At 43.9% G+C, this 14,503-nt stretch overlaps 1 protein-coding gene across 1 annotated transcript in view; it reads left to right on the plus strand.

The window, feature by feature from the left end:
* Positions 1-8,116, plus strand: part of RTF1 (RTF1 homolog, Paf1/RNA polymerase II complex component) — a gene marked incomplete at its 3' end in the record, with an annotated part of 142,978 nt that extends 134,862 nt beyond the window's left edge. Inside the window, exons 7-8 of the mRNA XM_089657824.1 lie at positions 1,144-1,282; positions 7,939-8,116. Of these exons, the coding sequence (XP_089513950.1) occupies positions 1,144-1,282; positions 7,939-8,116 (317 nt within the window). The remainder of the gene's footprint in view (positions 1-1,143; positions 1,283-7,938) is intronic.
* Positions 8,117-14,503: the final 6,387 nt, after the last annotated feature.

Here is a 14,503-nt window from a genome sequence, read left to right on the forward strand (position 1 = left end):
GTCCGCTGTCTCGTGGTCATTCCCTGTACTGTGTCCGCAGTCTCGTGGTCATTCTTTGTACTGTGTCCGCAGTCTCGTGGTCATTCTTTGTACTGTGTCCGCAGTCTCGTGGTCATTCCCTGTACTGTGTCCGCAGTCTCGTGGTCATTCCCTGTACTGTGTCCGCAGTCTCGTGGTCATTCCCTGTACTGTGTCCGCAGTCTCGTGGTCATTCCCTGTACTGTGTCCGCAGTCTCGTGGTCATTCCCTGTACTGTGTCCGCAGTCTCGTGGTCATTCCCTGTACTGTGTCCGCAGTCTCGTGGTCATTCCCTGTACTGTGTCCGCAGTCTCGTGGTCATTCCCTGTACTGTGTCCGCAGTCTCGTGGTCATTCCCTGTACTGTGTCCGCAGTCTCGTGGTCATTCCCTGTACTGTGTCCGCAGTCTCGTGGTCATTCCCTGTACTGTGTCCGCAGTCTCGTGGTCATTCCCTGTACTGTGTCCGCAGTCTCGTGGTCATTCCCTGTACTGTGTCCGCAGTCTCGTGGTCATTCCCTGTACTGTGTCCGCAGTCTCGTGGTCATTCCCTGTACTGTGTCCGCAGTCTCGTGGTCATTCCCTGTACTGTGTCCGCAGTCTCGTGGTCATTCCCTGTACTGTGTCCGCAGTCTCGTGGTCATTTCCTGTACTGTGTCCGCAGTCTCTGGTCATTTCCTGTACTGTCTCCGCAGTCTCTGGTCATCTCCTGTACTGTCTGCAGGCCATTGGTTCAGAATATTTTTTTTCTTGTTTTCCGCCTCTAATACCTAGGTGTGTCTTATGATCAGTTGCGTCTTATGGAGCGCAAAATACGGTAGTTACATATTTCTGTTCTGTTTTTCAAAAATAGTGCATGCACTACTTTATGTGCAATAAAGTGTTATTTGCAGCCCATTCAACAAAATCTCACTCCAGGGGAATACACAGGAATCGTGTAGGAATTAAGACTGCGTTCCTGTGTGATATGGGTGTGAACTGGCCCTGAATTTATTTTGGATTTATAATTATTTATATTCCAACTTTGTGGCTATATTTTGTTATGCATGTTGATGAGTTTCATATCAATTGTGATGTGGAAATTATATTTATATTTGCTTTTCTAAGCTATTTAAATATCTATGTAGCTGAACTAATTGCACGAAAGCAGCCATTGAAGACGAGTGAAGTATATTCTGATGACGAGGAGGAGGAGGAAGATGAAAAGTCTAGTGAGAAGAGTGATCGTTCATCTAGATCCTCTTCCTCATCTGATGAAGAAGAGGAGTAAGTTTTTTTTGTTTTCTTTCCCCCCCCCCATAGTATTATCATTCATTTTGGTTTTTTTTATATATGTCCAGATAACTATGATTTTCTGTATAGTGTGTACAACCCAAAGAGCAAAGCTTAGCATATATTACAAAGAAAAACATTTAAGAAGAGGTTTGTCAAGTTTGTGGCACAGCAAGGCAATTTAAATTGGGGCAGTCAAGGAGATTAAGGCAGCCCTCACCTGAATCAGCTTTTTTTTCGTTCAACTAGTGGATTAAACAGAAAAAATGGACTTTATTTCTCTATCACAAATTCTGCTCCCGCATTCCTCCCACTGAGCTATTGTATTTTGACCAGGTGAGATAAAAGATGAGTAAGCCTGACAATGCATAACAAGTAACAACTGCCAACATCTCTATTAGTGATGCAAAAAAGACAAGCCCTATAAGTTAGAACTCCATGGGACGTTAAAGGCAGAGAGGTATAAAGCATATAACATATTAAAAGACCAATTGTCAATCTTAATAATGGCCACATGGCCAGTAAAATTTGATAAAAAATACAGCAGCAAAGTGTGATGCACCAACTTGATTGAACAACATATACCCATATCGTTTACAGATATTCCAATGTAGATACATGTCTTAACAGTGGTGTATTCTTCCCATTACTCCCAACATGTTTCGGAACCAAGTTCCTTCCTCAGGGGAACACATTGTTTTAGTGGTGCTATAATATAATATTGTCACATCAATCGTATATATAACCATAAAAAAAATGTGTTAAAAATTTATAAACAAATATATAGCATGGCAGGTCAATGTAAGCAAATGCCTCAATATATGGAAAAACTTACAATCATTGCATGTGTCAATGAAGCCCGCTTAAATGCAGACAATCCAAGAAGGAAAAACAGTGAAACCACCATAAGCCAGGGATTGTCAAATTGATGGTATTTTGGTATCCACACCTCCAAAATCCGCAGGGCCGCTAAAAGGGTCCTAGAGAATCACCACCCATAGGTATGACCAATCTATATTTTAAATGCAGAGAACCGCTATCATTGTTGGTCCAGTGGCAGGTATAGATAAAGGCTAAAATCAATGGTAATTATAGATACAAGGCCTTTAATGCTGCGGTACAACAGTCTAAAATGTATAGCATAGGACTAACATCAGCAAATTGGATTATAATCCCTCTCGCCTAGATTGTAAGATCAAAAGAACAGGGCCCTCGAACCCCTTGTGTATTGTATTGTATTGTCTCATGTTCTGTCCCCCTCGCTAATGTACAGCGCTGCGCAAACCCTTTGGCGCTATATAAACACTGTATAATAATAATAATAAATGTTGTATCAGATGGATGTCAGAAGAGGGCATCATAATATCAATATATAAGGCCACAGCAAGTGAGTAAACATGGTCTTACCTAGTCCATATGGGTATAGCGATCACCATTAAAGCATGCCCAGCAGGCAAAATCTGACTGGTAGATTTAAATAGAGGAGGAGGGACATTCCCCCAAGATGGGCAATGCGGTCCCCAAGCCTGGGAATGCACGCCCACCGCACAGGCGTGGTGTGAATCATGGGATCCGCAGACATGGAGGTGCGCAGAGGTCTTGTGTCGCCACGTCACAAGTGTGTGCCTGATGGCTGCTGTCCTCAAGACTGGTGCATAGTGGCTCCCTCCCCCCCCGGCCTTCCCAAGGTCCACAAAAGCACTAAAATTCCTCCTGGAATTTTAGGTAGAGGGGTGTTAACTGAAAATTTAGGTCTGATGCTGAACAATTACCTTAGATACAGCGTTAGTCACTATTGATGTGGAGGCCCTCTATAGTTTGATACCACATTCCAAGGGACAGTCCATCATCCACCATGTACTTTCCCAAAGAAGGGCCAAAGATTTTGACATGGATGAGTTAGTTTTTCACCCTTTGGACTTTATCCTTAGACAAAATGTCTTTTCCTTTTGACGTCTCTGACTACCTCCAGGTACAGGGTGTGGCTATGGGCACTATGTGGCTATGTGGCTATGGTTGTGCCTCTTCTTACACCAATCTGTACCTGGGGGAGCGTCCATTATTGGCTGATGACGATTTTTCGATATGTGGCATCGCTATATCGATGATTTTTTCATCCTTTAGAACAGACCAATCGACTTGCTATATTAGTGTTTAACTTTTATGAATGACAAGGAGTTCAACTTGATTTTACTATGCCACATAGTCTTTCTGATGTTACCTTTTTGGATGTTCGCATCCAAAAGGGTATTGATGGTGTGTTGACTAGCGAACTTTTTCAAAAACCGACTGCAGGGAATTCTATTTTGTAATCTGAGTTTTCATCCCAAACCTCTCGTAACGTCTATACTGTACAGCCAATATTTACGAGCGAGACGCAACTGTTTGGATGATGTATGGTTCCGTAAAGAGGCTGATCATCTTAGATCACGCCTCCTAGAACGTGATTATACCAAAAGTTCCTTAAAGGCATACAGACGGGCCCTCTCTGTCTTGACATGAACTATTGTTCTCCAAGAGAACTAATAAACAGGACACCACTAGGATCATCACAAAATATTTGGTCCAACACAACCAGAGTAGGCAGATTTTGAAGAAGTCGTAGTAGTATTATTATTATTATTATACAGGATTTATAAAGTGCCAACAGCAACAATACAGTTCAATGCAAGTGGGTTAGGAGGGCCCTGCTCCTTGGAGCTTACAATTTAAGAGGGAGGGGCTAATGGTTCAAAAGGTAATAACTGTGGGGGACTATTAGGAAGAATTATTATTATTATTATACAGTATTTATAAAGCGCCAATGGTTCGCTCAGCGCTGTACATTACAAAGGGGGACAGAACATGTGACAGAACAATACCAATACAATGCAAAACATGAGGGGATCGAGGGCCCTGCTCCTTGGAGCTTACAATCTAGGAGGGATGGGCTAGTGGTATAAAAGGTAGTAACTGTGGGGGATGGACTGGTTGGAAGAGTAGAAGATTCCATTATTAGCTGAAGGCAGGATAGGCTTCCCTGAAGAGAGAAGATTTCAGAGATCGCCTAAAAGTTAGGAGAGTCGGCGATAGTTTTGATAAATTGGAGTAGAGAGTTCCAGAGGATGGGGGGAGGCTCTGGAGAAGTCCTGGAGGGGACAAGAGAGTGAGAGAGGAGGTCGTGCGAGGAGCGGAAAGGACGGTTTGGGTGATATTTGGAGATAAGATTGGTGATGTAATTTGGGGCAGTTATAAATGGCTTTATATGTTGTTAATGGTTTGAACTTTATTCGTTGGGCAATGGGAAGCCAGTGGAGTGATTGGCAGAGAGGGATGGCAGATACGGAACGGTAGTAAGGTGGATGAGTCTGGCAGCAGTGTTCAAAGTAGACTTAAGAGGGGATAGCCTGCGATTAGGTAGGCCAATGAGGCGGGAGTTATAATAGTCAAAGCGAGAGATAACCAGGGAGTGAATAGGTTGCTTAGTAGTTTCAGAGGTTAAAAATAGGCATATCAGAGGTTAAGAACGGGCATATCTTGGAGATGATGGGGAGGTGAAGTCTACAGGATTTTAACAGCGATCGGATTTGGGGCTGAAAGGATAGATGGGAGACCAGGATTACACCTAGTACCCTGGTTTGAGGGGAGGGACTGATGGTTGTATTATTGATCTTGAATGGAGAAGTCAGGGGAGGTGGCACGGGCTGAAGGCAATAGTATGAGCTACGTTTTGGAAAGATTGAGTTTGAGGAAGTGGAGTGATATCCATGCTGATATGTCACTTTGTAGGTTAGTAATGCGATAGTAGACTGAAGGGAAGAGTAGAAAGATAGATTTGTGTGTCATCAGCATAGAGATGGTGCTTAAAGCCATCGAAGTTGATCAAGTGACCAATGGAGGAGGTGTAGATGGAGAAAAGAAGGGGTCCAAGGACAAAACCTTGAGAGACCCCTACAGAAAGAGGGAGTAGAGAGGTGGAGACAGTTAACGCTGAAGGAGCGCTGCGATAGGTAGGATGAGAACCAGGAGAGAGCAGAGTCTCAGAAGCAAAGAGTGGAGTTTTTTTGAGGAGGACGGGATGGTCAACAGTATCAAAAGCCACAGAGGTCAGGTAGTAAGAGTATGGAGTAGTGGCCATTGGTTTTAGCAGATAGTAAATCATTAGTGAGTTTTAGTAGGGCAGTTACAGTGAAGTGTAGTGAGCGAAAGCCAGACTGTAGAGGGTCAAGAAGGTTGTTGTCAGTGAGATAGGAGCTCAGGCGATTGTAGACTAAGTGTTCTAAGAGTTTAGAGGTAAACGGGAGCAGGGAGATGGGGTCTTAAGTTGTTCAGGTTGGTGGGGTCCACGAGGGCTTTTGAAGTATGAGAGTGATGTGTGCATGCTTTAGAGGGGAGGGGAAGGCACCGTTAGGGAGAGATTGAAGATGTGAGTGAGGGAGCATAGTATCGAAGAAGAGGGTGACCATAGTAGTTGTGAGGGGACAGAATCCAGGAGGCATGTTGTGACATGGGATTCTAAGAAAACTTAAGTGACCTCTTCAGTAGTAGCAAGGTCAAAAGAGGAAAGTGTTGAGGGAGGTTTAGTATAAGGTATGCTAAGTGGGATAGATGTCTGTGCAGTGGAAATGCCCCTACAAATTGCTTCAGTCTTGTTTTTTAAATTATTTGCAATCTCATAAGCAGTGTGTGAGGTACTGGTGGAGAAAGTAGAGCTAAAAGTGGAGGGAGAGATGACGAGGACTGGATGACAAGCTATTGATGAGAGTGACAAAGTAGGATTGTTTGGCAGCATGGAGGGAGGAATTGTATGTTAAGAAGGCAGATTTATATAGGGTGAATGCTTGGAGAGATTTGGTTTTACGCCACAATTGCTCCAGCGCTCGACTGTCTCTTATGATTTCTGGTGTCGTTAGTCTGCCACGGTTGGAACGGTCGGGGCCTGATATTTTGTGTAGTTAGAGGAGCAAGTGAGTCTAGTGTTGATAAAAGCGAACTGTTGTTGACATATTGGTCTTTACTCACAATGGACTAATTGGTGAGAGCCTTTGTGCCTGACAAACCTGCTATAATTTATAGTAGGTTTCCCTCCATAGGGGGATAGACTTGTCCTCAGTGAATATCTGGAAGATAGCAGAGGCGACCCATGCAAAAGACTGGGGACATTTCAACGTGGGTCTTGTTTCTACTGTCCCTTCATTGACATCAGACCTCGTATAAGTCTCCCCAATGGGACAATATTTTTTCCCCCTAGACACTATGCCAATTGCAGAGCGTTGGGGGTTATTTATCTCTGCACCTGTGAATGTGGCTGTTTTTACGCGAGGAAGACCAAATTAGGGCTCTGGAGATGCATGTATCGACATCTAGCCACTATACTCAAGTCTGGGCTCTGGCTTGTCCATTCCAAAACTTTAATCATCTTCTGGTGACGCCATTCCTTTGTTGATTTGGATTTATGCTTTGGCTCCTTGTCATGCTGAAAGATTAAGTTCTTCATGTTTAGCTTTTTAGAAGAAGCCTAAAACTTTTGTGTCATAATTGACTGGAACTGTTCATAACTCCCTCTACCTTGACTAAGGCCCCAGTTCCAGCTGAAGAAAATCAGCCCCAAAACATGATGCTGCCACCACAATGCTTCACTGTGGGTATGGTGTTCTTTTGGTGATGTACAGTGTTGTTTTTGCGCCAAACATATCTTTTGGAATTATTGCCAAAAACTTCAACCTTGGTTTCATCAGACCATAACACTGTCCCACATGCTTTTTGGAGACTTCAGATGTGTGTTTGCAAAATTTGGCCGGGCTTTGGAGTTTTTCTTTGTAAGAAAAGGCTTCCATCTTTCCACTCTACCCCATAGCCCAGACATATGGAGAATAGATTGTCACATGTACCACACAGCCAGTACTTGCCAGATATTCCTGCAGCCCCTTTAATGTTGCTGTAGGCCTCTTGGCAGCCTCCCAGACCAGTTTTCTTCTTGTCTTTTCATCAATTTTGGATTGCCTTCCAGTTCTTGGTAATTTCACTATTGCACCATATTCACCCCCCCCCCCCCCCCCCAAAAAAAAAACTTCAATTTGTTTTTCACTTGAGTTGTTGTTTATAGGTGACATTAAAGGACGATAAAGTTCTGAAATTATTTATCTTTGTCTCATTTTTTTTACATCACAGAAACCTGACATTTTAACGGGTGTGTAGACTTTTTATATCCACTGTATAAATAAAGATTGACAAGTGGTCTTTCAATATGTTGTATACTTTATACCTCTCTGCCTCTAAAGTCCAATGGGGTTCTCCTAACTTATAGGTCTTGTTTTTTTTTTTTTTTTTACAGGGGGAGAATACACCGAATAAAACTACCAGCTATAGCTGGCAGCGCTGATCGAGCAGCAAAAATCTGACGGGGCCGTTGTACAGAAGTCCCTGCACATAGGACCAATTTTCGGCTACATTAACTTGGGCATTTGAATGTACCCATTTTCTCTTTCAATTATTTGTTATTTTTGGAAGAGAGTATACAAAACATAGAGATGAACACATTTTATTTATTTGGGGTGGGGTTGTTGTTTAAGTTAGGTCCAGTAGTGAGTACTATATTCTTAGTCATAAGCAGTGGCACAAGCCTTCTTCAGTGTATTTTTAAAGTTACTGTTTGTTTTATTTCACTTTAGAAAAGAAGAAATTCCGCCAAAGTCTTTGCCTGTTTCTTTGCCTGAAGAACTTAATAAAGTCAGATTATCGCGACATAAGCTGGAGCGATGGTGTCATATGCCGTTCTTTGCTAAGACCGTGTCGGGTTGCTTTGTAAGGATAGGAATTGGCAACCATAACAGCAAACCTGTGTACAGGGTAAGTACACATGACATAGAGAAACATTGCAGTGCATTCTTCTTCTGGAAATTTATTTAAATATTGTACTGCTATTTTATAAATAATGGGTTATGGGCAGCACAGTGCATAAGCTGTTGTCAGCACACTGCTTAAGTGGTTAGCAGTTCTGCCTGATAGCACTGAGGCTGTCTGTTAAAATCCCAAGCATGACACTATCTGACTGGAGTTTGCATGTTCTGCTTGTCTGAGTGGGTTTCCTCTAGGTACTCCCGTTTCCTTCCACATTCCAAGGACATGTGGATAGTTTATGTGGCTAAATTGTGGATCAAAGCAATTTAAATGCGCAACAGTTTATCGCTGCCAACCCAAACTCAAGCCTTGCCAGACCTATTAATGTTTAAATTTTTATTTATTTATTTTTTTTGGGTCCTAACCCTCAACATGGACATTACTAAAAAAAAAAAAAAAAAAAAAAATTATTGATGATGTATTGGTCCACAGCCTCGATTCATCATATGTTCGTGTTCTCTGCTGCCATGGCCAGGCATAGCTATGATAATATAATGCAATTTAAGCATTTCAATGACAATACACTTGTCCTCGGGTGACCCTGGATTTGACTGGCTATACAAAATTTGGGCCCTCATAAAACACTTTAACCAAAAATTTGCAGATGTCTCTACACCTCTGCAAAACATCTGCGTTAATGAGTCTGTAAGACCTGTGAGAGGGCAGCAGGCTATTCATATAAGTTTCGGCTTTATGAGGAAAAGATAGTCACGTGGCGCCCCCTGGATGCCCAGTCTACATGGGGAGCAGTGGTAAGATAGTTTGGGACTTGGTGTCATCCTGTTTCCATATGGGGTACTACTTATACGTTGACAATTTTTATTCAAGCGTGCCACTATTTAGACTATTGTACAGTCTTGGAATTGGCACATTTGGAACCGTGCGACCTGATCACCGGGGCTTCCCCAAACTGCTTGTAAATACTTATCTTAGGGGAAAAATGCCTGCTTGAGTAATGAGGAACGGGATGTTTTTGTCCTGTCTTCCATTCACGCAGACACGACCATCCAAATTTCCATGGCAGCTGGTGTTGTTGAGAAGCCCATCTGTGTCCACAACTATAACCTTAACATGGGAGGGGTGGACGTCAACGACAAGGTGTTGAAGCCGTACTTAGTTTCCCGAAAAGCTAGATGCTGGTAAAAAAAAGTGTCTTTATATTTATTTCAATTAGGTCTATAGAACGCTTTTTTGCTTTATAAAGCAACTGGACGTAGTGGATCTTTCTATAATTCCAGGTAGAGATCTTCACGGCCCTTTTGTATCCAGATGGTGCTGTGTCCCAAACCCCCAACCCAGATGCAGTTAGGCTGCTGCATGAGAGGCAATTTTTCCGATGCCATTCCTTGTACCCCAACCCAAAGGACACCCCAAAAAAGATATGTCTGTAGCAGACACAGAACTAGGCATGACACCCACTTTTTTTGCCCCTCCTGTTCTGGCCAACCTGGTCTGTGCCTCAAGGACTGCTTCCGTCCCTACCATACACTAGTGGACTATTTAGTATAGGTTCTCGAAAGATGTTGGGTAGTCAGGAAACTGGCTATTGCATTTTAAGAGACCCTAATATCTCTATTTTTACAGTTTAAAAAGAAAACCGTTTTAATTCTAAAAACAAAAAATAGTTGTACTGTTTTATTGTGAACCATTGCGGTTTTCTTTGCAGGAACACCATTCAGCTGCAGCAGCGATCTGTTTGACAGCAACAGGTCTTGCTCTTAGAATATACATAAGTGTGCGCAGCACTGTTTGATGAGATTTTTCATCCGCAATTAAAAAGGACCATATATGTCCAAGTATGGGGGCCTGGGGTGGCCAGTGGGTGGATGGCCCCTAAGCCTCGGCATATAATTAAAAAAACATTTTGGCTGTGATTTCATCATCCAGATTGATTTCATGTGAAATGAGGTATCTGGTAGGGTTGAAGGGTGCTATATTGTAATGGTCGGCATACCACATGCTTTTTCTGGCAGAGATTTCTTCTTTTCATTCACAGGCTGGTACATCACTGGACTTTGAGTGGTTAACCAGGATGATGCCTGCAGTTGCAGGTATCGTTTTTTCCAGCCGGCGATCGGCTTTCATGTGAAAGCAAACCTAGTTGCTAATTAGCTGCAGGATTGCTTTTACAAGCAGTGGGAGAAAATATTCCCCCCCTTCCCTGTTGCCTTTCACAGCCTTCTCAGGGGAACCTGGGAATGCAGTCAGTGTTTCTGCCAGCTGACCATAGAGTTGATTGGAGACCAAAATGGCGCCAGTCATCTCTATAGTCTAAGCAATCGGACGCTACGAGCATTTCATCACTTCAGTTTCGCAGGAAGCATCTGATCACACCGATCTTGGTGAGATCAGATGTAAGGGCAGAGGAGAGATCTAGAGTCTAATAGATCCCAGATTTCTCAAAAAATCATACTTGTCAATGCCTTTTGCAGTCAGTGTAAAAATTTATAAATAAAAAACCACCCTCTCCCCCCCGTGTCAAGCGTTGACCCCGTGTTGGTATGTATACGGTTGCACCATTCATGTGAGGTATTGCCATGACTGATCGAGGGCAGTAATTTTAGCACTATACCTCCTCTGTAAATCTCTAAAATTGTAGCCTTTAAAGGCTTTTAACACTTTGCCTATAGATATTAAAAATGTATGCAGTTTGTTGCCATTGCACGGGATGTAAGTAGTTTTAAAGCATGTCATGTTTAGTATTTATTTACTTGACCAAATAATTGGCCACTAAATTGTGTTTTTGTGCATTAAAAAGTATTTTTTTTTTTTTTTTTAAATTGCGTTTTGAAAAATTGCTTTGCGAGTACTCTGTGACATAACAAATTGCAGCACCCACCATTTTATTCACTAGGGTGTCTGCTTTAACAACAAATATAATGTTTGGGGGTTCAAAGTAATTTCCTAGCAAAAAATAGCTAAAGGTTCTAATGCCAAGGCAAACTAAAGGGGCTAAAGAGGACAGCCTTGCCTCGTCCCCCTCTGCAGCCTGAATGAATCCGACAGATCCCTGTTGACCCGGATAAGGGTACTAAGGGCCATGTAGAGAAGACGTACCCAAACTAATGAACTTGGGACCAAAACCGAATCTAGACATTTATTCCCATAAATACGGCCATTCCACACTGTCAGATGCCTTAGCCGCATCCAAAGATAATATTGCCTACCCCCCAGGGTTGTCCACTGGAATTTGAAAGTTCAAAATAAGCCTATGAATATTATTCGCCATCGCTCTGGAGGGATTAAACCTCGACTGATCTTTATGCACAATGCTATAAATAACCTGCGCTAATCTAGAGGCTAGAACCTGGGCCTGCAATTTAGCGTCCGTATTCAGAAGGGAAATAGGTCGATAGGAGTCTGGTTTTAACTTTTCTTTTCCAGGCTTCAATAAAACTATAATAGCTTCATTCATGGAGGGGGTAAGCCATTTCCATCCGTGATGGCTTTTAGGGCGTTGAGCAAGTTTGGGAGGAGTTGCTCACCGTATCTATTATACATTTCAAATGGAAATCCATCAGAGCTCGGGGCTTTATTACTAGGAGTTTCTAGTAAAGCTTCGGATAATTCCTCAACAGAAATTGGCAGATCCAGGTCTCCTCTGGTCAGCCTCGAACAACACAGGAAAAGGGCTAACTGCAAAAGCTCAGCATGGGTGGCCACCATTTTAGAAGCATACAGATTGTCCTAAAAGTGGTGGAAAACTCTCAGGATATCCGCATGACTCGTGCAGATCTCCCCATCAGCATCCTCGATCTTATCTATAGTGGACACCTCTTGTGATTTCGCCACAAGAGCAAGAAGATGTTTCATATTCTCACCCTCTTCAAAATATTTTTGGTGCAAAAAATATTGTTTCTTATCGGCCATTTGAGTAAGCACTGATTCTTAAATGGTCTGGGCCTCCTTCCAGGAGATACAGTTGTGGGGGCTTGGGTTTTGTATCATCTGAATTTCTCTTTGTTGAACATCTAGCCGTACCTTCTCCTCCTACTCCCTGGATTTACGCTTAACCGCTGAAATCTCCCGGATAATCATACCCCTCAGGTCTCAACTGCATCCCAGACCAGGCCTGGTGGGGACAGGCCCTCATTCCGCTGCAGAAAGTCTGACAACTCTCCTGAATAGACTCAGACTCCAGAAAGAGTGTCAACCAGATTGGGTTAACCTTCCACAGCAGACGAGAGCGGGTATAGCACACCTGCAGTTTAACCCAGAAAGGGGCATGGTCGGACAGATCTCTGGGTTCAGACACAGCATCAAACACATATGGCAGGATAATAAAATTCTCAAGGCCCAAATCTATACATGAAAGCCCATCATGAGTAGCAAAATAACAAGAATAACATTTTGCTGACGGATACTTCATCCACCACACATCCCGGCTGAGGGGATAATTTTCTGCCCCTGCCGCCCAAGGATAGTCTTTCCAACGTAGGAAGTAAACAATCACCCAGCGCCAATATGAGAGCATCAGGGTGACTTGCCATGAATTGAGCTAGGCTTTTATTGACCTCCGGAGAGTAGGGCTGGGGGATATATATCGCAGCCACTATGCAGCGAAACCCATTCAAAGTGCAAAGCAGGAAAATATACCTGCTCTCCGCATCAATCCACTACTGCACATTAACAAATTGAACAGAGTTTGAGATGAGGATACTGACACCTCTAGAATACGTGTAATGGAAAGAATGATATTGTGTTATTATTATTACAGTATTTATATAGCGCCAAAAAGTTTGCTCAGCGCTGTACAGAGTAGTGGGGGACAGTACATGAGACAATACAGTAACAAAACAGTATACAAGGGATTCGAGGGCCCTGCTCTTTCGAGCTTACAAAATAGGAGGGAGGGGATAGTGGCACAGGAGCAAGTGGCTGTGGGGGATGGTGTGGTAGGAGGAGTGGAGATCAGCTGTTAGGTGAGGGTGGGGTAGGCTTCCTTGAAGAGATTTTCAGGGTGCGCCTGAAGGTGAGAAGGGTAGGTGACAGTCTGATGGATTGGGGTAGTGAGTTCCAGAAGATGGGGGAAGTCCTGCAGTCGATCGTGGGAGGAGGAGACCAGGGAGCTAGAAAGTAGGGGGTCTTGTGAGGAGTGAAGAGTGCGGGTTGGGTGGTATTTGGGTATCAGGTCGATGAGGTAGTTCGGGGCAGTGTTATGAATGGCTTTGTACGTCGGTGTTAGTAGTTTGAATTTAATGTGTTGGGCAATCGGGAGCCAGTGGAGGGAATGACAGAGGGGGGTGGCAGATGCCGAGTGGTTGGTAAGGTGGATAAGTCTGGCCGCTGAATTCAGGATAAACTGAAGCGGGGATAGCCTGTGTTGGGGTAGGCCGGTGAGGAGGGAGTTGCAATAGTAGAGTTGTGAGATAATAAGGGAGTGTATGAGTCGTTTAGTAGTGTCTGGGGTTAGGAACGAGCATATTTTGGAGATGAGGTGGAGCCTGCACGAGTTTGCCAAAGATTGGACATGGGGTTGGAAGGACAGGTTTGAGTCTAGAGTGACACCTAGGACTTTGGCTTGCGGGTGGGACTGATGGTGGGCATTGTTGGTCGTGATGGAGAGGGTGAAGGCACGGGCTGGGGGGAAAACTTAGCAGCTCGATTTTGGAAAGGTTTAATTTGAGGAAGTGGCGCGACATCCAGTCTGAAATGTCGTTCAGTAGGTGGGTGATTTGGGCGGAGACTGAGGGGGTGAGGTGAGGGGTGGAGAGGTAGATTTGTGTGTTATTGGCGTAGAGGTGGTAGTTGAAGCCATGGGAGTGTATCAGTTGGCCAAGGGAGGAGGTGTAGATGGAGAAGGGGCCTGAGGACAGAGCCTTGGGGAACCTCAACAGAGAGGGAGAGGTGGTAGCGTTATAGGTAACACTGAAAGAGCATTGGGATAGATAGGAGAGCCAGGAGAGAGTGGAGTCTCTGATGCCAAGAGAGTGTAGTTTATTGAGGAGCGGGTGGTCAACTGTGTCGAAGGCCGCGGAGAGGTCGAGGAGTAAGAGGACTGAGTAGTGGCCATTAGCTTTGTCGGTTAGCAGGTCATTAGTGATTTTGAGTAGGGCGGTTTCGGTGGAGTGTAGGGGACAGAAGGCAGACTGTAGTGGATCGAGGAGGTTGTTGTCATTGAGGTGGGAGCTTAGGCGATTGTAGACTAAGTGCTCAATGAGCTTGGATGTAAATGGCAGCAGGGAGATGGGTCTAAGGTTGTTCAGGTTGGTGGGGTCCAGGGAGGGTTTTTATGAGTATGGGGGTGATGTGCGCGTGCTTTAGGGGGGAGGGGAATGCGCCAGTAGAGAGGGAGAGATTGAAGATGTGGGTGAGGGAGGGTAGGAAGGAGGAGGA

This window comes from Staurois parvus, unplaced genomic scaffold (assembly GCF_062004578.1).
Source record: "Staurois parvus isolate SC_StPar_1 unplaced genomic scaffold, SC_StPar_1.0 ptg001032l, whole genome shotgun sequence".
In the NCBI taxonomy this organism is placed as follows: Eukaryota; Metazoa; Chordata; class Amphibia; order Anura; family Ranidae; genus Staurois; species Staurois parvus.